Raw genomic sequence first — 25,377 nt, 5'->3', positions numbered from 1 at the left:
AGAACCTTATATGCGATATTTAAAAGACTGATCCCGCGGTAGTTGGCGCAGTTTGCAGGATCACCTTTTTTGTGGATTGGGCAAAGCACACTTAAATTCCAGTCGTTGGGCATGCATTCATCCGACCAAATGTTGCGAATTAGCTGTAGCATGCATTTTGATTGCTCTTCGCCACCAGCTTTAAACAGCTCAGCCGGTAAACCATCGGCGCCTGCAGCTTTGTTGTTTTTGAGCCGCGTTATAGCTGTTTTAACTTCATTATGATCGGGAGGCGGGACGATTATTTCATCGTCAACGATTGAAAATTCGGGATCATCTTCGCTTTCAGTCACATTGCTACTACCGCCATTTAGTAGTTTCGAGAAGTGATCCCTCCAAATATTAAGCATGCTTTGGACATCTATCACCAGATTACCGTTTTCATCTTTGCAGGAATTAGCTCCGGGTTTATAACCATTTGTCAGGCTTTTGATTTTTTGATAGAATTTTCGAGCCATATTCCTGTCGCCCAGCTTCTCAAGCTCTTCGTACTCACGTCTTTCTGTTTCCTTCTTTTTTCGCCTGAAAAGACGTTTCTCTTCCCTTCTCTTTTGCCGATATCGCTCTTTAACAGCGCGCGTCGCAACTGACCACTCTTCATTAGTGGTCTTTGGAATAATCGAATTTTTATTTAATCAGTTCATAGTCCGTATATAATTTGTTTGGACTGCAAGTACCAGGCTTAGAACGTCGTCGTTAACTCATTGAGGACCAAAGATTATATGCAGAACTTTTCTACCGAAAACTTCTAGTGCTGCTTCATCATTGTGCAGTAATGATGTCAGCCTGGAGATCTGAAGAAGAATCACTATTGCCAATAGGTGCTACTATGGGCTCAGTAGACAATTGGGTTGTAGACTTCTCTCTCGACAAACAAAATTTATGCTTTATAGGTCAGTCATATTATCTGTGCTTCTGTATGGCGTAGAAGCATAAACGTTATCACTGAAAGGCACCATTCACAGTAAAGTTAAAGTCAAATGATTATGTTAAAACTGTTTGAGCCAGTGCACTTGAGCACTTTTACTCTTTCTTAACTCGAGGTATTTTCAAAACACATCTTTACGCCTTGACTGGATTATTGTTTATAACACTTTTCTATTTTGTAACTGACTGTCTCCTCAGGGGTCTTCGTTCCTCAAAAATCTGTCTAATATGTTTAGTATAAGTATTTAAGAGAGCTGTTATTTTATTAATATGAAACATTTGCTTTTCTGGTTCGAAATATCTTTAATTGAGAATTCTGAGCAACTATCAGATCCAATAAAATGTGATATCACAATGAGCCAACTTGTGAGGATCAAATTAAGTCGTAACCTGTTTCCGAAACAGGTTGCCACTTATTTTCAACATGTATGATAATTATTTTCACGTATAGTGAGTAGCACAGAATATAAAAAAAGGACTTAGAAGAAGAGTCTACAACTGTTTTGATTCATTGTTATTGGTTTATCTTTACATTAAACTAAGCGAAAGGCAAAATGATTTCCAAAAGATACCAAATATAAAATAGGATACCTTCAATTCAATAAGTTATCTTATGTTAATAAACATCTTATATCTCAATTTACAAATCTTAATACATTATATTATTTTTCTATCATTTATCAATTATATGAACTATTATTTAATAATTGCTTATTTAAAATGAATCATTATTTTTTCAGTTAATATTCAAATTTTATATTATTATTTTATTACAGTAAACCAATGGGTCTCTGTTAATAAAAGTTAACTGTTGTTAACATGTCAGCACTAACCAGGAGAGATGAGCGAACTGAGAATGAAAAAGGATAACTTGTGCAGAAATTTGCTAACATTTGAAATATTTATAGCATGCGATTTATTTAAATATTTTTATGCTTAAGCTTATAGCAAAATTTTATATGCAATATGAACAGGATTAACTATTGTACTATCAAATATTTTAGTACATATTTTATTTATGCCAGTTTTCATATATTACTAAAATATGTATGTGTATTAAATATTGTCATTTACTATAATCCATATGTTGTTTTCAAGATAAGTAGAGTACTGCTGTTAAAGTCAATTCTTAGAATATGTTTGAAGTAGATTAAAAATAATCAATCCAGTCATTTTTTTACAATAACTAAGGAGAACAAATGAATTTACAAATAATATACATAGATGTAATTTAAATGTCAGTAAATAGATATTTAAACGTGCTAATGTAAGCACTATTACTACACTAATATAGCAAAAATATTAATAACAACAGCAGTCGTAATACTAGAAGAATAAGGTGCTGCATATAATATAAAAATCCTAACTTACCACAATTCTACAACTTAACTACTCAAATAAGATAACTAAACTTTGATGGAGGGTAAATTAAATATTCTTATCCTGCAATCTCCTCTTCCTCTTTACCTTATTCCAAATTAAATATCTGACTTTCAGTTATGATACCTTTAGTATAGTTGAAAAATGTTTCTTCAGCTATATAATGAAAAGTGAAGGAATGTAGAGAAGCAATCGACAAGCTAAAACGGTTGGCTGATGTCACCTCCATCCTGGTTCCTGGGCATAGGAATATCGAAGGGAACGAGAAAGCTGGCAATTTAGCATGCTTTGGTGCTTTCCTGGTTGTATCATTGGCGGTACTGGCTTATATTACCCTAGAGAAGTATCTTCCTATACTTTCTGTAACTTGTCAATAACAAATGGAAAGTAATTAAGTCATGTGCAACTTCCAGGTTAACATGGTCCACCTATAATAAAATAGATCCTCTGAACTCATCAAAAGAGATCGCATGAACACTACAAGGCTTTATTCAGTTCTTTCTGGTCATTGATGTATAGGAACCCACGCCGAGAAACTGTGCATTCCCATAAGCCTCACTGCAGAAGTTGTGCAAATCTGCATGAAAAAGAAACCATAATACATTTTTACTGTGAACGTCCGGTCTTGGCATCCAGAGGATATAGGTTCTTGAGCATATACTTCTTTGATAGTTTATCCGAATGTTCAGCGGTGAAGACGAAATACCTATTAAATTGTCTAAATTCGGTGGGATGAATTTAACCTTTACTCTTCTATACTAGGGTTCTTGTGAGGAATGTGGTGGCAAAACGGCGAAAAATCGCTAACTGAGGTACATGGAAGTTATCTAATGAAAATAATGAAAAGTTCATAAATTTACTTTGAAGAATATGAAAATTAGAATAGTCATTCAAATCTATTTTTAGTTTTATACACAAATATATCATATTCTTAGATTTGAAAATTTAACAAAGTAAACTCATGTCAGTTACTTATTAAAAAATTATTTTATATGTAATAATATTTGATTCAAATCATATTAAAAAAAAAAGCCAACATTTTGATTTACATACAAATATATATATTTTTTAAACTAAATAAGCATGGATAAACTATATGTTGAATCAGATCATACAGATGGACCACAAAAAATTGAACTTATGAGCAACAGTGATACTGAAGACATCGAAGAACATGAATTCACAAAATTAACTGATATAAATAGAAAGAAGATTCCGAATTATATTGTACCACCTTATAACGTGACTCCTCTCATGTCCTACAATGATGAACGCGCCATAGAACTTGTTTCCGTTAACCGTAATTCTACTCTGCGAGAACGTTGGCATAATTATCTGACGTCCAAGCGTCAAAGACCTGCTAAACTGCAATTATTTAGAGACACGCTGCAGGAGTAAGTATTCATTTTTAATATATAAATATCAATTTGTATAGCGTATTTTTTTTTGTGTTGAGCAGAATGCCAAAACCTCGTAAATTTAATTTGAACGGTCAGTTTTACGATGCTATGAATAGACTATGCCCTGTTCCGTTTATTCCCAAAGTTACCAATAAGGTGCAGAAGACTGCAGAAGAAACTAACGGAAAATAAATAAGCGTTATATAATTCGAGGTGCTAAATAAATTATATGTAGTTTATTTAATACTTTACATATTTCAATAAAAATGTTTTATATACTTTTCAGCTTTGAACAATCATTCTTAAGCTAAGAAGGATGTCGTTTTTGTGTACACTTTTCCTTATGATGTGATTATTCCTTTGAAAGAAGGCATCTTTATATTTTTTATGTTTAATAATGTGCTTAATAAATTAAATAATGCTTTTAGACATCTGGAATACCGTTTGTATATATATTTATTTCTCAGTGAAATTTTATACTGAATCTAAATAATATATACAAAATAAAAATTCTCGTTATACACTTGGAAAAATTGTTTTCTTGGGTATTTAACGGTTAATAATAGTACTTAAATATAAACAATCTTAATTGTTTAAACAATTTCTTGAAAGTTCAATCAATTATATTTAAAATGCAAAAAATTTCAAATCTCTATTATTTATATAGCCTGAGATATGACCGTTTAAAAATGTGTCTTTAATGGTAATTGTCAAAAACCCATCGGTCTTCTAGGAAAAATATTACAAAATTTTTAACCGAGATACGGGTCTTCTTATTTTATGAATGGAGCTCATAAAAAAATTTTCAACCAAATCGGAGATGATGAGGTCAAAAAGGTGTCATATATGACACATATATAACAAAACCGATATAAAGATAGATTTGCAATTAAATAAAAATATGTAAAAATGCATAAAATATGTAAATATAGTTACTCTAAAAAAAATATAATAACTGGGTTTTACAGAAAAATTCTTTAAAAATATATTTTTAGAAGTTGTAAAAAATTGATCAGTCTAGCTTGTGCAATGCAATAAATATAGAAATATGCTTCAGAATTTACTATTTTATTTAATATAAAATTATAAAAAATGTATTAGAGGAAACGAAAGTTATAAGAACAATTTTGATAGGAGAATAGTTCTAAAACATCGTAAAAAAACAATCCGACTAGCAATGAATATGGATGGATATGTTTTATAGAATTTAGTCTTTTATTTCATACAAAGTCATAAAAAATGTGTTCTTCTTTATCTTTCTTAGCATAAAAGTCCTGGGTGGACCAGTGCTTCCTCAACTAATATCCAAGGTCTAGGTTATGATTTCATTACAGTGTTGGTTTTTCGATGTTGGATTATAAACCCTACGCTCAATCCCTTTCTACTAGGATCAGGCATGAATACATGCTTTTGATTTAGTCAGTAACCTACTTCTTATGTTGCAATCGCTGCTGTTGATTTTCTGTAGAAATATTCGTCCGCCATCATTTCAAAAACATAATAATCTGACTTGTAAACCTACTGACCTTAACTTCAAAATATGTTAAAGCAGCTCATGTAGGTTGCTCTCGTTTCATTTGTTACAACATATGGCTACCACATATCACTCTTCGGCTCTTCGCCTAATACGGTATCGTTCATCCTTTAACGGAATACCTAGGTCGCGTCATGTGAAAGCTGAAACTAGGAATTTGTATTGAGAGGTTATCTTTTCACATCGATGCACATTTGCGAGCTATAAAAAATATGTTATAAGAAACAAAAGTTATAATAAAAATTTTGATAAAAAAATATTTAATGTTTAATATAGAATATTAAACAGTGTAAAAAAGCAACCCGACTAGCTATCCCAATGAAATAATTTTAGAAATATTTTTCAAAAATTACCCTATGATTTTCTATTTGGAACCCTAACTTCAAATAGATTCTTTAGGTCTGGCGTATGTATGGTGTTTCATTCGTGGTATTAGAATAGGCTATTACTTCTCCTTGTGTGAGCTTTGGTGCATAAGGCTGTTACTTTAACTTAAACTTATGATAGTAATAGGAATTAACAGAGTACCTCAACGCTCTCAACAGAAGACACTCCGCCTTTCGAATGAAAGCCAGAATGTCAGCCGTTGAGGACCGCCTAATGTCAGAAGGGGAGAATATTTCTCGACCCAGTGACTTCCTCCTGGCTCAGATTAAGGCTGCGCAATCACAGTGTATGTGACTAGAAGTGTCATCTGCTTCTAAGCAGAGTCGACAATATATCTCTTCGGACAGACTCATTTTGTTAAGGTGATAACGCAGTTCATGATGACACCTTAAATATTCCACTGTTCTGCTGAAGAAGGATACCTTGCCATAACTGTAGGAATATACGAGCTCTTTAGTCTGACGGTTACGTGGAATGTCACGCCAGTAGTGAATTCTCTTGGCTAAAAATCATATCGTATCATAGGATACCTTGCCATAACTGTAGGAATGTACCAGCTCTTTAGTCTGACGGTTACTTGAAATGTCAAGCCAGTAGTGACTTCTTCCGGCTGAAAATCATTCATCAATCAGAGACCCAGTTGTAGACCATCTTAATCCACAATATGGCTCCACAGATTTGAATGGCAGATCCCGACTTATGTTAAAGAACAATGAGATATGTTAAATATTGCAATTATTTTCTTATTTTTTTTATTGTAATAAATATTGCGAACAATTTATAATCATGATAAAATAACAATTTTCATTAATAATAAAACAAAGATAACCATTTTTAATTAACTTTTGCTATAGTAAAACCAAGTGCGAATCATTTCCTCATACATTCGGAATCATTTTCCGTGCTTGCATTGTTGTTTTATTTTATTTTATTTTATTTTATTTATTTGTTATTGTTATTTTAATGTGGAATTGCATTAAAAACCAAGTCGAAAGCGTAAATTAGCAAACTGCAATCAAAATGAAATTTTTAATGCCACCACAAGGACCTCTCAAAGTAAAGCAAACAAATAAAAGGAAAATATTGCTGCGAAAACTCAAATGAACACCCCAAATCCTTCGGAACGTTGCACGCCTTTTGTCGAATTTCGCACAAACGGCAAATTTCTAAAGAACAAGAAGAAGCAGAAGAACCAGATCTATACGGAAAAGAAGAAGAAAACCATTGTCAGTGCAATGAGGAGAATGCGAGGCAAAGAGGCAGTTTAGATGGGCCAACACAGAATTTCTTTGTCTTTTTGTTGAAATAAATTTTGCCACTTTTTGGGGTTTTATTTTTGGTTGCGTGTAAAACTTTGCTCTTTTCCTATTAAAATTTCTGCTTTTATTTTCATTGCTTTTTTGTTTTTTATTGTTTTTTTGTATGTTTTTTGTTTTTGTGTTTGCTTTTATATTTGTTCCTTTCTTTTTTTTTTTTTTGTATCTGAGTTTTTGGGGAAATTCAGTCACAGGCGAAGCCATTAATTGTGACAATGTAAACAATGGAAACTTTCTGGCTGCAATAAATGTGGAAAACTGTGGAAAACTGTGGGAAACTGTGGAAGAGTGCACTAAGCTGTAACATGTACGTCCTCGTATAAGGTGTTGGGTGTTGGGCAACAACACAAAGAGGTGCTGTTATGTGCTGAGAATGCTTAAGAGGCAAAATTAAAACTTGAAACAAAAGTTTTATGATGTTTTGATGAAAAAGCGCCAAAGTCAAAATAAAAGATAAAAATGAAAATAAAATGAGAAAAGAAAAAATTAATACAAAAGGAACATGAATTTGAATGCAGAAATAAAGTTAATTTGAGTAACTTAAGTCATACAGAAATACAAAAACAAAAACAAACACAAAAAAAAGTTGCAGTTGCTATACATATCCTTTAGGAAGATTATATTCTTTTCTTCAAGTTCCGCATCAACTTGGTCTATAAAAATGTGGATGAAAATCAGAAATTTTATTGCTAAAAATGTGTTAACTTTTTTCTTTCTTATTTTGACACTTGTTGACATCTTAGCAGTGACTGATAAATTTTATAATTCGCGAAAATTTAATAAAATTTTATTCAAAAAATGTTTTCCGATTAAGATTGCCGTTAAGTTTTTAGTGCAAAATAAATGCGCTGTTATTTAGATAGTTTTATTATTTACAGAATTCTACTTCAGGACGCACAGGAAGATATGCTGATCTACGGTCCATTATCAGTTAAACGATAAATAAACTATATGAATTCTAGTATAGTTAAAGCTCAGTGTGGGGCAGAGATAAGCCCCCCAGCCATAAAAGAGTAAAAGTGCGCAATAGCACTAACTCAAATCACAACAACAACAACAACAGTAACAACTGATACATACTATATTAATATGAGAGGACTAAGAGAAGGAAATTATATATATTTTTTAAGCATACGTCAATTGATATCTTCAAGCGAAGATTTATTGAAGTCTGTGTTCAAGTCATCTTTACTAAAGAGATAAAAGGTGTCTATGTCTATATTTATACAGAGAATTAAACAGCAATTGAGGCAATGACTTACAGGAAGTTTGGTTCTAAAATTCTATTAGACAGTTATGACATACTACTGCTACTGACAGGCAAAAAACACGAGTGATACTAACATATGATGGGTGTCTGTTCATACTAGAATTAATGGTAACAAAGTATGCTAATAATCTCGCAAGAATTTAACCAGCCACTTAATTTTGAGCTTTATTGTGGTATAAGTTGATCTATAACGAGGTCTCGTTAGAAAAGTGATTTGTAATCGAAAGAAGTGACTACTATTGGTACTACGATAGAGCGTCCCTTCTCAGTATAACGAAGCTGGGGTTGTGAGCAAGTTATCTGATGGCTCATTTTGGCCTGCATTATAATCTCAACAAAATGGGTCTATATGTGGAGACAGAATGTCTTGTTTATTTGAAAGTGAACGACACCTTAACTCACATTCTCTATGACTATTCCGCATTCTATAAACCAGAAGGGGACTATTAGATCGAAGATTTCTAAGCTCGGCTTTAGTAAAGTTGTCCTTAACAGTTGATCATTTGTATTTTATTCGAAAGATGGACTAAGCAGTACAAAATATCAGTCATGATTTTAGTGATTTAAGTTGGAAGCAAGTTTATTTTCTATTCCTTTTCTGTATTAGCTTCCAGAAGACGTATAGCTGTATATAAATTAAAGATGGTTGTGAAGCTTGAATTTCAAATATTCGATGTAATCGAATTTTCTGTGTAGATGTTCGAAGAGTTCTAAATATTCGAACTATGTTGTTCATTAAATAGTTCGAACACCAAATAATTAGACCAATACAAAGATTAACTAATATATTTTTGTTAATATAAAATATTCTTTTAAAGAATTTGTAAAGGTTAAAAATGATTAATTGCTCCAATAATATCGTTTGGATGACTAGAATGATTTCTCCTATTCAATTTTTTCTAGTTCTGTAATGATTTCCAAACAAATATCTGTCAAGTTATGTTTGAGTTGATGCCAGTATGATAGCTGGTTTTAAAACGATCCAATGCTGTAAGATACCCAGTAATGATATTTGAGAATAATATTTGTAAAAAACTAACAGTCATTATGTGTCTTCTTAAGTCAATTATTTAAATTAAGTCATAATCCTTCTAAGCATGCATTCACTCCGTTTTCATAGCAAATTCTTATCATTCGCAAAGGTTAAATTCTCTTTCTACAAAGTTGCAACTGCAAATTATTTTAGTTTAAATGTTTAATCCTTCGCAGATTTTGATTTTGTTAACTCTTTGGAATATAGAGATTTCGCTTAAAGTTGAGATAAATTCAATTTCAAACTAAAATGCGAAAAGTTTATTTAAAAAGGAGCAAAGAAACTTTTTAAATAAAATTAATTTCATAAAACTATTTAAATAATTGTGCTTTTAAGGATGTGCTAATTTCTTAAGTGAAAAAGGTTTTTTACAATTTTGTAATTAATTTTCATTTTGAAAAAAAAAACAATTTTCATATAATTTGTGAAACTATTTTTTTTAATCATTCTCCAGGAGTGAGCGTCGGTAGTACGGATATACGGTGGGAGGAAAGCATAAAATATATAGGGATCACTTCTGACAAACGGCTTAATTGGTATAAACATATGAAATGCAAACGGAATAGTTGCTCTAAAATTCTGCATCTTCATAAGCCGCAGTTTCATAATAATTGCTTTAACCTCAAAAATAGAAAGTTATTATATACTCAAATAATTAGGCCAGCAGTACTGTACGGATGTGTAACATACAGCAAAGCCTCAAATACTGCCATAAAGCAATTAAAGATAGCACAAAATCTGGCTTTAAGAAGACTAATTAAGATTCCTTGGTATATTAGAACAACAGACATGCATAGAGATATAAGAATCGACTCAGTGAAAAAATATATTAAGGACAGAGCCCTACAATTATTCACAAATGTTGATACGTTGCCCAACCCCGCCATAACAAACCATAAGTCCACTTCAGGACGCGCAGGAAGATATGCTGATCTACGGTCCATCATCAGTTAAAAGATAAATAAATGATAATAATTCTAGTATAGTTAAAGCTTAGTGAGGAGCAGGGATAAGCCCACCAGCCATAAAAGAGTAAAAGTGCGCAATAGCACTAACTCAAATCACAACAACAGCACTTAAATAGTAGTATAAAATATCAGTGGCTATATTGCGGGATACAGAAATTCTTTAAAATTTTATGAAATATTTTGCTAACAATAGACTGGTATGATTTATATACGACTCCAAAATCGTTACTTAAAACTATTGTATATTGGTTGGAATAGAAATCATATAAACAGGGTATTGGGCTCTAGAGAACGTCGCACTGCAACCATGATAGATCTTTTGTGAATTGCACTTATATTGAAAATAAAAAAATTTGAGAATGGATCTTTGACAGTAACCGATACAGCTGTATGGTTAGCGCAAGAACTCACTTCATTAAAAGTTAAATGTTAAAAGTTTTCACGTTATAACGGTTTTTACTATTCGAAGATAAATTTTTTGCGATAGGACATTAAATTTTTAATCATAAAAACTTATATTAATCAAACAATCTTAACATAAACTATTATTTCTTTTAAGCACTGACAAACTTTTTAGTAGGAGTAGGGGCAGTCTTTCGGCCACTGTATTTTTTAAAGTAGTGTCTGATGAGTAGAAAAATAACTTCTTGTTCAGATTTGCTTTCGATTTTTGTTAGTACTTGAATGGAAAAGTTGTTAAAGTCCATTGAATAATCAAGTTGGTTTTCAAAGAAGGGAAATATATCCTTTTGTAAATGGTACAAGTGTGATGATAGTTGACAGGTTGTGGCATATATAATGGAGATTTTGAGCTCAACCTATCCTTGAAGTATTTGGGCCTATCTCATTTTAGAAGTACTAGATTTTTTCCCATAAAATGCTTTAATGAGAAGTTTGAATTTATTTTTAACAGTTCCTCTTTAAATGGGTTTCTCTATATGGCCTTGTTTAAACTGACATAAGTGTTTAAATTGCAGTAAAATTTTTGAAGGCTGTCCACAAGTATTTAAACTGACCTAAGTGTAGTAAAACTTCTAAAGACTGTTCACAAGCATTTAAACTGACCTAAGAGTAGTAAAATTTCTGAAGACTGTCCACAAGTATTTAAACTGATCTAAGAATAGTAAAATTTTTGAAGACTGCTCTCAAGTGTTTAAACTGACTTAAGAGTAGTCAAATTGTCGAAGACTTTCCATAAGTGTTTAAACTGTAGTAACATTTTTTGAAGACTGTTCACAAGTATTTAAACTGACCTTTATTTAAACGACAAATATTAAAAATATGGTGGCCCAACCGCATCACAAACACCAACCTATGGGCCGTTACGAATCAATCATCTGCTACTATGGAGATAAGTATACGTAAATGGCGCTGGATAGGCCACAATCTGCGCAGACACAATGGAAACATTGCATGTCAAGTAATGAGATGGAATCCTTAAGGCAGCCGCAGACCTGGAGCACCAGTTAAAACTTGGAGAAGAACAATTGAAGAAGAATTAAGAGAAGCGAACTATTCCTGGAGTGATACCATATATGCCGTGAATCAAAAAACCGAATCCGATATAAAAATATGGTAGAGGTCCTATGCTCCACTAGGAGATAAGGATAAAAGAGAGAAGAGTAGTAAAATTTCTGAAGACTGTCCACAAGTGTTTAAACTGAACTAAAAGTAGTTAAATTTTTGAAGACCTTTCATAAGTCTTTATATTGCTGTAAAATTTCTAAGGACTGTCCAATTTTTAGTAAATCCTAACTGTTTATATTAAAAAACTTCTACAAAAATAATGTGAATATATTCTTGGTATAAGTAACTAAATAAATAAATGCCTTAAGTGTTATTAACTTCATTTTAATCTTACTTTATTTACTCATACAATAAAATATATTAAATTTTTTATTGTTGATAAGCGTTGAGAATTAATGACACAAAAAATTTAAATAATTATGCAAAAATAAAAAGTTAAGAAGTGTAAAGAACTTTTCCATGCTTATCTGCTCATTTGTGTCTTCCCTATCAGAGCTCAACTTTAAGGATATGCATGTGGAAAAAAATTTAAATATTATCCTGAAGCATAAATATTCACACATATTTTACAAATACACATGCTAACAAAATATTTTCCCTTCCCCTCTCAAAACACTCAGAACACTTAAAAATGTATGCATGAGATAAACTTTTTGGGTAACCAAAAGGGAAAACTTATTAAAACTCCAAAAATATTTAAAATATTTTTTTGAAAGTATTTTTAAGAAACTTTGTTACGGCAGATATGTTAAGTTTCCCCAAGGAATTTAATAATTATAAATATTTCAATAAATTTTCGTACTTGTAAAACATTTTTTTAAGAGAATTTTTATTATTTTAATTGCAAAAATATTTCATTTCGTTTTCAAAAGCAATTATCCCTAAGGATAGTTTATTTCGGTTTATTCATGCATCTATGCAGGCATGTAGTATCCTTCTGAGATACACATCTCCATATCAGCAAATAGTTATGTTGCTGTCAGTGTGAATAAGTAGGCGTAAAAGTAAATTACTTCTGAGTCCCAAACATATTTAAAATAATAAATATCAAAGAAACTGTTTTGTTAAGTTTATTCATGTTGATTTGTTAATTTTTAATTAGAGTTTGTTATGAAGTAAATTATTTGCATTTAAACTTTACCCATTTTTCAGGTGCAAATATTTGTAGATACATAAATTATCTTTTTAAATAGGTACTCGTATATATGCTCATATATGTGGGATAAAAAGGACTGTTTAATAATAAGCATAAAAGATATAAAAAATTACGTAGTTCATATAATAGTTTGTTATTTCAACATTATAAGCTTAAATGGGAAATGGGTTTGTTGCGTATAGCAAAGCTGCCGACTCTACTATGCAGAAGCTACAAAATCAAGTTCTCCGAAGACTCTTCAAAATTTCATAGTACATCCGCACGAATGGCATGCTAAGGGACCTTAGAATAGATCCGGTCAAAAAATACATACGGGAAACTTCAAAATTCCATAGTACATCCGCACGAATGGCATGCTAAGAGACCTTAGAATAGATCCGGTCAAAAAATACATATGGGACAGAGTCCTGAAGCTATATGCGAAAACCGATAGACTGTCCTACTTATCATTATCTAATCTCAGAGTAATCACTAACCGCACAGGGCGGTACGCAGATCTTAGATCAGTCATTGAATAATCACGAAGCTTATGAGGAATACACAAATTAGTCAGTGAGTTGGGTGGGAGTCTGCAGAAATCCCCGGCTATTAAAGGGTAAAAGTACCCAGATGTACTAACTCAGAAAAGGCTCAACATATATAATATAAATGGGAAATTCCAAATCATTTTAATTAATGTATAGAGTAGTATAGAGCAATAAAATAAAATAGCTTTATAGTTTATTTTCTTCATGACTATGTCTTGTGATTGTAATATTCTATTCTTATAGTGAAACTTAGCGACTCAAACTTGGTTAAATGTTGTATTCGAATTTAAATTCAAATCCTATTTATAAAAATAAGAAAAAGTCTAACTATTTAAACTTAAATCATTCCTTAATTAAGCAATTTGTACTTGAATCTGTTAATGTGGGTACTTAGAAAAAGTGTTCTATATAACTAACGAAGAGTATATAAAAATTTTTGTATTAGACAAACGAAAAGGTAAAAGTTTATTTCAACCTTCTCCTTTCAGATAGAAAGTTATTTTTTCTATAGACGTGAAACAATTTCTATTGCAGAATAGCTAGATAATTGGTGATTATTGTCGGACACCACGAATAGACTTGATAGGTTCGTAGTGATACTAGATTAGAATCTCTAAAGGCTTCAATCGTAGTTGTTTTATTTTGGTTACCTCACATAGTGTTCTAAATACACGTATGAAGACAATGCGCCGATAATCCATTGGCCCATAGGAATAATTTTCGCCAGTAGGAATAAAAGCTATATGTTTGGATATAACTTACTTCTTGATGTAGAGCAAGACTCTTTTAAACTCTGCTGTTCTTTGGGCAACTTCAAACGATCTGATATAATTTTCAATCTCGCAATATAGATAGCTTTTGCTAAGTGATTGTTAGTTTGATTAGTTTCATTGTTGGTAGCTAAGAACTATTGCGGGAAATATTGACCGGTCACTGTAGATTGAATAATCAACTACCGAAGTTAGGAATTCAATCCAACTCAGACTGCAGATACTGTAGAGAAGAGAGAGAAACTGCATTCCATGTGCTTGGAGAGTGCACAGCACTAATGCACAAGCGGAAGAAACACCTTGGGGGTTATTTCATGGATCATAAGGATCCAAAGAAATATAGGCTCTATACTGTCTTTCATTAAAGAAATTGGACTTAGAGAAACACTCTAATGCGACTAAGAGGCATAATAGATCTTTCTATTTTTCTTTCTTTTCAATAACAATAATTGTTGAAAGAATTTCGTCTAAATAGAGTGTAAGCATCGTTTTATTATCATGCATTCGGATATATGGTTAAGGTGGAGTGGGATTTAATAATGATGTTTATTATTTTTGTAAATGATTTGGAATAACCTTAATTTCAAATCTTTTTTAAAGTTAATTTTTTGTTTAAATAAATAAGAACTTTATTTGTGATTAGCCGTAAGAAATTCCATGTAACTACAATAAATTTATTTTTATAAATTCTTATAAGTTTTAATTTTGTATTCTTGTACAATAAACAGACATCGCCTCTAAGCAAATATTTATACAAAATAAAGTTGTTTTTGTTTTGAAACTATTTCTCTATTTAACCATGAAGCTTGTGGCATATGCAAATTTACTTGAGAAAGATTTCTAGAGCTTTATTAATGTTTTCCTAAGTGGTCAGAAGTTAAGTTTTTAGTTTATTGTTTTTGAATTACTGCAACTAAAATATAAACTTGCTTGCTACAGATGCTACCGGCACTAGATTGTACCTAATATAGCTGTTAGCGTCGTGTTCATTCGCAAGAATTACTTGAGTTTGTATTGCGAATAAAAAAAAAAATTAGTAATAAACACAAAAATGTATGGTTCAAAGAAGTAAAGTACGGTGTAGACAACTTGTTTATAAGTAAATAATTTATACCTCGAAGTTCTTCGCTGTTTTGTCCTGTTTTCTATTGCTATGTATTTTATGTGATATCCATGGGAATCGTGAAGGTGTTAACGTTGCTCACGGACTTATTGCAATGTTTACAATAACAACAATGACAGACAGTCATAACAGTGAAATAAGTATGGAAGGTATAAAAAAATAACAACTGTAAGCAACTCATCACTTGTCAGAAAGTTGCAAGTTAATTGTTGTTGCAATGTTTCACAATTTTAACATGTGTTTATAGAGCTTGAATTTCAAAATAAATGGAATATTTTTATTTTCACATAAGGTTTAACAAGCAGATTTTTATACAATTTCACAGGATTTTAATAAATTTTTATTTTCAGAATACGGAAAGTATAAAAACAGGTAAATTTTTATGCAGTAAAGATTGTTGCTGCATTGTAATGCGGGTATCCATGGCGTATGAGTGATTTTATTTTAGTTCAGTTTAGCCCGCATGGTAAACTGTACAAAGTAACTAAAACTATACAAAGCGGCTGCATGTAAACTGTAAAATTTTGATAAATTATGGTAACTTTTTCAATCGATATTCATTTTTAGTGCAATTTCGGTTTTCGATTAGTATATCTCGACCAAAATATATAAGACTTGAGAATTATTTAAAACACTCCAGATAATTTGTAAGAGTAACAAGATCACCCTGAAATAAACGGCTGTTTTGATATGATTTGATATATGATTTGATAGAGTGTGATTTGATTTGACATATCTTTCTGAAAAACACAAATGTCTACTCAGGCTACTACATAAATATTAGATTGCCTTAAAAATTTTCGATTGGGGAATAAATTTAACAGATCGGGAGGGAGTTAATCTAGATTGAATCCAGATTTATCAATACAAAACCAAACAAAAACAATTTTTTTGAAAGCATACATACATGAAATGAGAATTTAATGTAACTACGACTCATATCGATCCTTGTCTTTGCTTCGATGTATGATCTGCATGAGCTTTTTAATATCATTCCTATTAATGGGGTTAACTAATCATCATTATTATATTTATTTCAGTAATGCATACATATTCTAAAATGATAGAGGTGCTCTTTTTTCTATCTATTGTTACCTTTAAGATGTCAAAAATACTATGAATTGACGATTTGATCATAAAAAAGGTTATTCATATTTTTTTAAATGATGAAATATTCACATTTTTCTTGATTACTTACTCTTCTTCTTCTTCTTATTTGGCACTACAGTCCAGTATGAATCTTGGTCTCCCTCACGATCTGGCTCCATCTGTCCCTATCTTCTGCTACTCTCTTCCAGTTCAGTACTCCAATCGTTCTTGCATCACTATACACGTTCTCATCCCAACTTGTTCTTGACCACTTACTCATTTACTACAAATCTAATATGTTAGGCCTAACTCTTAAAAGTGTTCAAAAATTTTAATTCCGGTCTAATTTAAGACATTTCTCTAAAATGCTGTAAATACTAGATTAAATGCTGTGAACTAGAAAAACTGAAATAAAATATCTGCTATGATTATAACTTGTAGAAATTAAGATTTATCTGTTCAAAATCGTCCATACTTTATAACAAATAAATTGTCTACTCAGAGAACCCGAAAAATATTCTAAATAGTTTCCATAAAATTTTTAAATTAATAGATTAAAGAGTAACAGCGTCCAGTTGCATTAGCTATCGTATCGTCGTTTATTGCGCTTTGATTCAGTTATTATTGGCTGTATCAATATTTATCTTTAAGAATTTATAGTAGATATATTGGAGTCATTTTCACTACTGTTGGAAAAGCTTGTAATATGGTATTTATAATATTTTTTAATGGTTTATTCAAAATGTTCAACAATTATATTTATTTAAACATCAAAAAATTATACATTTAAACCTACATAAAATTAATTTTCATTAATTTATTCAATTTCAAATATTTTTGTTAAAATTTTATTATACCTACATCCATTACATATGCAATTTGGACATCCATTCTAACCAAGTGTATATTTTGGTTAGGAAAAACTGTTAATGTTGCTTTTGGCCATTTCTGATTTGATTCCCTTTCGGAGAAATCCTTTCAAAAGAAATTGAATTCTGATTTACAAACAAGCATGAAAAAGGTTGAATTTTGAACAGATGTTCTCCATTTTGAAACACGGATGCGCAATTCTGTTGTGCTGAATTTTAATTATTTTCTTGCAAAAACTAAAATTCAGAGAAAACCCAACTATTTGACATGAACTCTGTAAGTTAAATTTAAGAAAGCTACACTCATCAGTAGTTCAAGGCAAAGCGGCTACGAGCATATTTAAGGCAACTTAGAACAGTTTAAAGTAATGATTTCATATCCAAGTGAAAGGTTCTTGATTTATTACACATAACGATTTTAACTTTTAAGTGACCTTTTCCAAATGTAAATATGGGCATTTCAAAAAAGTTTCTTCTTAAAAGTTGTCAAGTTTTGTTTAACTTTTGTTTTTAAAATATAAAAAGGGCAACTACAGTTTCCTTGAGGCTCAACCATGCAGGCGAGCCTACATATATGATAGCCAATCTAAAAGTTCTCAAATGGGAATTACGTGTTCAAATAGTGCTTAAAGTACGTGACTAAAATAAAAATAACTTAAATCTTATAGAAAACAAACAAATTATAAAGAAAGTAAATATGAGCTATGAAACGTACGAAGTTGAAATTAATATTGCCTGATTTAATAACTGAAGGATAAACAGAAGCAAGGCGATGTGCACTCTCGAAATTGGCACTTAGCTTGTGAAAATGATAACTATTCGTGACAGAAGTACTAAGGGAATATTTAAAAATTTTAAAATGTTTTTATTTATTGTGATGGAATTGCAAATGTGATTTGAATTTACCAGTGTCAGATAAGAAATGACTTCTTAAGTAATTCTGAAAGTTGTTAAAAATATAAAATATTTGGAATATTGGACTTAAATTAAATTAAATATTGAAGTAATTCAAATCAAACATGGACAATGGTATTACTATATCAATACAGAGGCCAGTTGTTTTAATAGCACTTTGTGTAAAATTCAGAAAAAGTTAATTATGCAAATCCATAATGTATGGTGCATAACATATTGATAATCAAATATTGGAGAATCGAAGGAGATAGGGTCTCTATAATTAGCAAAGCTTCACATCGAAATGTAAAAGACACTAATTAGGTAATGAATAGGTTTTAGGGATCCACAGAACCATCAATGCGGAAATAATCAGCTCTGTAGATACTTCAAAAATAGAAAAAAAGATATTGACAATATCTATTAAATTATAGGCACAAAGATTAAAAAATCAAACAGTTAAAACCAAACTGTAGTTTTTGGAACTTGTCAATTTTTCCTTTTAACTTTAGGAATATAGTTAGGCATAACTGTCATGTCATAAGAGATAATAGACGATAGTCCAGTAAAATTTGTACATCTGAAGTACTAAAATTATATTCACCTCCATTAATCCATCTCTTATTTGGTTGTTCTCTTTCGCATTTTCCAAGAATATCACATTCGAATATTTTCGGCTTCTTTCGTTTAATTCTGGTTATGTGCCCTAGTTATGAAAGTCTCTACCATATGTTTCTCGTCACTTTCAATTAAACACTCTAACTAAAGATAATACCGTTTTCTCTAAGTAATTAACTGTTAGATGGGCAAAATTGTGTATCAAAACAATTTCTTGAATAAATCAATTTTGATATAACTGAACATAGACCTGCCTATCCTTTTTCATTTGTCACTATCTCTTGCGGTTGTTCTCTAATTGTGAATCTGGATATACAAAAAACTCTATGGACATGAATCTATGGATTTAAATTTTAAAATCAAATATCTTCTGTTACTTTCTCGAGACAGGCATTTTAAGTATATCTGCTCCAGTCAACAAAGTCTTTGTTTTTTCTTGTCACCTTCCACAGGTCGATCTAGTTTATGATAATAGTGTCTTTTAAATATTTTTCCCTTGAATTGACTGAAATATGCATGAAAGCCATTTACAAAGCCAAATATGCATGAATATTGCAAATTTGCTCGTCTCTTCTTCCTTTCATCTGACTCTATATGACTCTATATATGCTACTGGTTGCTGTTCAGTCTTGCCTATTGTCATCTTGCTCTTTCAATATAGATTTTGTTAGCATTACTTTATTTTTAGTCCATAAAACTACAGAATATGACTGCAGAATCTTACTTAATTTAGAGAGAATATAACAACCCAAAGCATTTATAGCTTTTGACACCTTCTATTGTTGTGTTGTTTCTTTTTAAGTGTAGTGGTCTTAGATTTGTAAGAGCTACAATCATACCTATATTTCATAGTGTCGATATTTATTTGGGCACTGATTTTGTCTGTCTCATAATTTATATTCTGGTACAGTTAAATCAGCGTTTGTTTGTTAGCAATTACCAGTGTAAAGTCATTTACATACACACTCAGTTACACAGATTTATTTGTCAAGGTTCCTCGGAAAGTGTCCATATAAAACACACAAAGGAAAATAGGGTTAAGTCTTAAATTTGCATTTGCGTTACATTTGACGTCAATGCTTGCCATTGATTTATATTGTATTTGTCTAAGTGAGAGCTATTAAACTGCAAGATAAATTATAATTCACAACTAACTCAAATTTTAAATTTATCATTTATGTATTTATTTTTGTTGTGATTATTTAAAATATTTAATTTTATTTACATACACAAGATGTGTTCACAATCACAACGGTTTCATTCTTAAAATGCTGTTAATTTGCGTGCAGTTCTTATTTCAACAAATTAGAAAGAGAGTACTGGAGTGCACTTCTTACGATTCTTATATTAATTGCCATTAATTAAGGTACGAATTGTTGACTTAAGCGGCTTATTATAAAAGGGTGTAAAATTGTACTTTTAGCATTGTTTTTATCCAACTACTGTCAATTTACTCTCATATGAAGTTTGTGAATTTTTTGTTTTAAGTGCAGTAAGCGAATTTCGTCAGGTACACGTAGCGTATGAGTAACATTAATTATCTGGGAATGTAGTGCATATGTATATGCGCTGAAAACTAAGATTGCAGGTTACGGGTGGTGATGCCTGGTTGCTGGTTTGATGCCTGGTTGCTGTTTTTAATACAAAAACTCAACGATTTTAGTATTTGTTTGGTTCGGTGTTCATTTCAAGTATTTTTTGTGTGATTTTCATTACGTGTGCTTTTTCGCGTACTTGTTTTCCGCAGCGAAGTTTCTTTGCTCATGAATACGCGATTTTATTATGTACTTATGAAGTTCAAAAGTTTAACTCAACACCTTTGCAATTAAAGTGCAAAAAGGCGAACATATTTTATTTTAATTGAAGTTAAGCAAGTAAGTTTTTCGAAATGTAGAAGTCTTTTTTATCAAAAATAATTTACACTTTAAATGTTTAAATAATTAAATTAAGTTATTTTTGAATCAAAATATTTTTATATATAAAAAGAATATTATACAAATGCAATAAATAAGAAAATAATTAGTTTTTACATTACAAAGTTATGTATCTAACTAAGCTAAGTGCAACTAATTATTTCCTTATTCCAAAAAAGTTATTTGAGTGGCAAGCAGATATGTCAAGATAAAAATTTCAATGAATGTTGCTACTATATACTATATAAAACTAAATTATTTACATAATAATTCATATGAAGCTATCTCTACATATCTTATAAGTTTTTAATTTGTATAAAAATAAGCTTTAAGTGGTTCTTTTGTTGAAATTCAATGACCCATGAAAATTTTTAAGCTACTGCAACTCGTCTTTAAATGAAAATTCCATAATGACTAATTAGTTTATTTGAATATATAAAAATCTAATGAGTGGAAATGAAGCTAGTTTCATGTCTTGTTAAAGAAATTGTGAAGTTGACAATTTCAACATAGTTCACTGCGAAGTTAAGTGACAGACCTTATGCACTGACATGTGAATAGAAAAGAAATTTTTAGAAAGAAAATTCAAATTTTATAATGGAAATGATAAGTGAAGCAATGTAAATTTCAGACACACTTCCCCAGTACCTCTGATATAGGTTTAGTTAAGTTCAGTTAAAAAGAGTTTTATTTTTATAAAATTCAGAATGTTCAGAACATTCTTATATGTGCGCTTTATTTGTGCTTTATAATTTATTTATCTTCGTAAGTTCACATCTATGAAGTATATTTCTGTTTAAATTGTCAAGTACATTTACACTCGCTGCACACTGCGTCGCGGTATGAAATATTTATGAGTTAAGAAATCTTATATGCTTTTAAATCGCTTATTTAAAAAGTTAGAGGTAAAAGGATGGTACAAGATTTATTACATTTCTAATGGTTGATATTTGCAGTAACAAGTTATAGTACGTCAAAGTACCATATGTAATGAGAATTGAATGAAAAGTAACAGACTCGTAACAGTTTTCCCACTTCACAGTTTATCCTGAAGTAAAAAAAAAGGTTTTAAAATTGAAGTGACTTGGCGCAGAAAGCATTAATTATCTTTTAGAAATCAAATAAAAAATTAATTTTAATTTTTTTATTAAAAATATGAACTTATAGAGATGTATGTAGGACTTATAGTTGCTATGTCACTGTGCAGTATATCTATAGATACATTAAACATACTAGGTAGGATCCTATGCTAGAAGAATTTAGTCAACTATAAGAGCTATTATAGAAGTGTACCTCTAACTCGGTTGAAGGTTCGATATGTTTTAAAAGTCTTCTAATTTTATATTGTTTTACAATAAGCTATCAGGCTCATGTGATTATTTGGATCAGCATTGAATATGTTTTAATTTTTTAGTGTTACTTATAGCGAATTAATATAAGATTTTTCTGAAAGTTTAAGTTTATCTAAGTAAGTGTTTCAATAATAGCTTTGAAAAATGATTATCTTTACTCTGAGTTATGTATGTAAACACTGGTTGAAGTTAGATGCGCGTTTGACTCTTATATATTAGATAATCAGAACATATTGAACCCATTCAAAAGTAACACTCAGTAATAAAAATATATACTAAATAAGAGTAAGTAACGACGTAAGCTTTGATATTGCTGAAGCCCCTGATACCCTCTTACACAGAAGTTATAACAGGCTCTTAAATATATTATTGTTTTCAGTTACTATCTGGATCAATTAGGTAAACACATCGATATTATTTTTTATCATAAATATTCTCTCTTATATGGGAAATCTAAATCCCAAATTAGAAGCGAATGCCTTGAAAAATATAAATATTTTCATTGTTATTAAATAGCCAGTCTCCTTTTACTGTAGACATTGTATGGAGGATGACGAAGAGGAATCACCAATATACCTTCTGTTATAAGACTCACAAGACATAAACTCTCCTACTTAGTATTACTTAGCAGTATTTATGTCAACTAATGAAAAATATGATGAAAAATATATATACTTTTTAGGACCTTCAAAGTTTTTTTAAACCATTACAAAAATCTTAACAAAGTTAATATACTTATCCTTAATATAATATATGATATAAAAATATTTTAATACGAATTTTTAGTTATTTTTTTTCTAGCGGTGTATGAGTAACATCATCAATATTAAATATTTGGATTTTATTATATATTTTTTTTAATACAATATAAAAATATAGATAACATATATTATTATCGATAAAAAATAATATTATATTTTTTTAATATTTATTTATTTTTTATTTATATTAAAAAAATTTAATTTTAAGTAGTATAAAATCCATTGAGTTTAATCAGTATAAAAAGCATGTTAATTTAAATAGTTTTTGCTGCTTTACTATTTACTATTTTAATTTTAAAATAAATTAAAAAAGTATATAACTATTATAGAGTTTTTAAAATTTCATATATTTCATATATTTATATTTTAGTAATTTTAATAAAAGGATAAAAAAAACAATTTTTTGGTTTAAAAATTATATACATTAATTATGTATTGCATTGTACTTGCATGATTGAATAAATATCAAAAATGCAATTTAATCAGGCGAGTACAAATATGAAACTAAAATTGTGTCACTAGTTTTGAATAAATATTGAAATGAAAGCAAACATTAAATTTAATATTTAATTATGAAACTCTTGTAAATATCTGAACAAATGTACACATCTGTGTCGTAAAGCAGTAAAGTACACATGTTCAATTGCTCTCCTGCAATATTCTCATGCTGTAAACAATGGTAGAACAGTTTTTTAATCAAAACAAACATTGATAGATTGGCCTAAATTGTATTTCATAGCTGTTATTTTTGACTTCTGGCAGCGGTCCTATTTCTTGTACACACACATTTATGAATATAAACATATTGCAGTACACAGAATTGATATTTGTTTCATTTTTATTAATTTAATTTAGTGTTTCAATATATTTTTTGATAGAATAAAACTTAAAACAAGTTTCATATTAAAAATTTTTAAAATAAAAATAAAAATTCTTCAATGTTTAAGGTTTTCTGTTGCTTAACAGTTTCAGAAGCACTAACATAACAATTTCACTCAATGTTAACAGAGCATTGAGTTTACTTTTAATAACATAAGAAAGTTGATGTTAAACATAACAGCATGTTAATATACATAAGAAAAAGGAATTGTTTTGATTATTGGGCAAAAGGATATTTCACCTGTTCTTTTTTAATATTTTTTTAATTTTCAATTATATTAAAATTCAAACATTCTTTCGTTGCTAATATTTGAAATACAGTATATAATATATAACATATAGTTAATAAATAATGTTGATTTCAAGTCCTGACTTTCAGTTTTATTAATCTGAAAACATATGCGTTCCAGTTGAGTTTTTTAATGATATCTTGTTCTAACGATAAATCATTTTGATAATAAGATGAAACATATAGGCAACCAATTGTAATTTTTTTTTAATATAAAAGCAAATAATTAACTAATGACTAATAAATTTTATATTATTATTATTAAATTATTTATTATTATTGAAATAAATAAAAATTAAATTTTAAACTTAGCTTGTGCATTAATATTAGACATTGTTTTAGCACCAGATTTGCCATTTATTAAAATAATTTATTAAAATAAGTAGATTATTAAATTAATTTAATGAATTTGTTGTTGTTGTTCTGTCCTGCTTGTGAAGATCTTTTGGGAGGTGTCGAGCAGTACTTGGTATTCGCTGGCGATGAGTGAAATTGTTGTATAAAGCGTTTCAATTATAGTAATAATTTTTATATAAGTAAATAGAGTTTCAAGTTTTTTATTTTAAAAATTGAATGCAGTTTTTGATATATGATAGTTGATTTTGATGGCTTCCTCTTCTGCTGTATTTTGTTGCCACAAAAACTAGGTGTTCAAATCTCATTTTTGAGACCAACCTTTGCGTTTAATGGAATACATTATTTTTTGTAGATCAACGCTTAGGATGTCTGCCAAGCTCTTTACTAGGTCTGGGCTAGGTCTGGAAATGTTAGTTTTACCTTTACCTCCCTCCGACTTATTCATTTCAAGTGGGAAGGCAGACTTAATTTTTTGACGTAGATGCTAATTAGCTTGTGGACTATTAGAACAGCTACGAGTTTTTCAACATTCAGTTTGTCTAATTAAGTTTTCGTGATCAATAATTTATAGTTCAACCATGTTGTTTTGGATTTTTCGCGGCCCATTATAGTTTTCTATATTTCTATATTTTTTCTATATTTATGAAATATGATTATGGGTATGTTTCTTAGTGTCTTTTAATGATATTAGAATTTGTTCTTCTGTTGAGGATGCTTCTAATCCTTTCTTATCTAGTTTATGCAAAATTGTATATCTCTGTATTCCTTGGTGCCCTGGAATACAAATCAATAATATTGTACATTGATTACACAGGTCATGAATATGCTCTCTAGGTGTTGTAGAATGCGGATCAAAGATATTAAGTTTCACACTGCTTTACTAACTTTGATTTTGTACTATTGTAGAGAGTTCTTAGCAAGTGTAGTGACTAACAATCATATTTATTTGAATTAAATGAATATTGTGTTATGTTTTTTTGCTCTTCAGCTAAATCACAA

The 25,377-nt window shown here is 30.0% G+C and overlaps 1 protein-coding gene across 1 annotated transcript; it reads left to right on the top strand.

Annotated features, from left to right (window-relative positions):
* Nucleotides 1-3,365: 3,365 nt before the first annotated feature.
* LOC119684417 lies at nt 3,366-4,205 on the top strand. The gene is made up of 3 exons (XM_038098459.1): nt 3,366-3,740; nt 3,806-3,959; nt 4,033-4,205. The coding sequence occupies exons 1-2, from the start codon at nt 3,430-3,432 to the stop codon at nt 3,936-3,938; spliced, it is 444 nt and encodes a 147-aa protein (XP_037954387.1). The 5' UTR covers nt 3,366-3,429; the 3' UTR covers nt 3,939-3,959; nt 4,033-4,205.
* The last annotated feature ends 21,172 nt before the right edge of the window (nt 4,206-25,377 follow it).

Source organism: Teleopsis dalmanni, chromosome 2, assembly GCF_002237135.1.
Source record: "Teleopsis dalmanni isolate 2A chromosome 2, ASM223713v2, whole genome shotgun sequence".
Classification (NCBI taxonomy): Eukaryota; Metazoa; Arthropoda; class Insecta; order Diptera; family Diopsidae; genus Teleopsis; species Teleopsis dalmanni.
The sequence above is the reverse complement of the archived record's forward strand: the minus strand, read 5'-3'. Positions and strand labels throughout refer to the sequence as shown.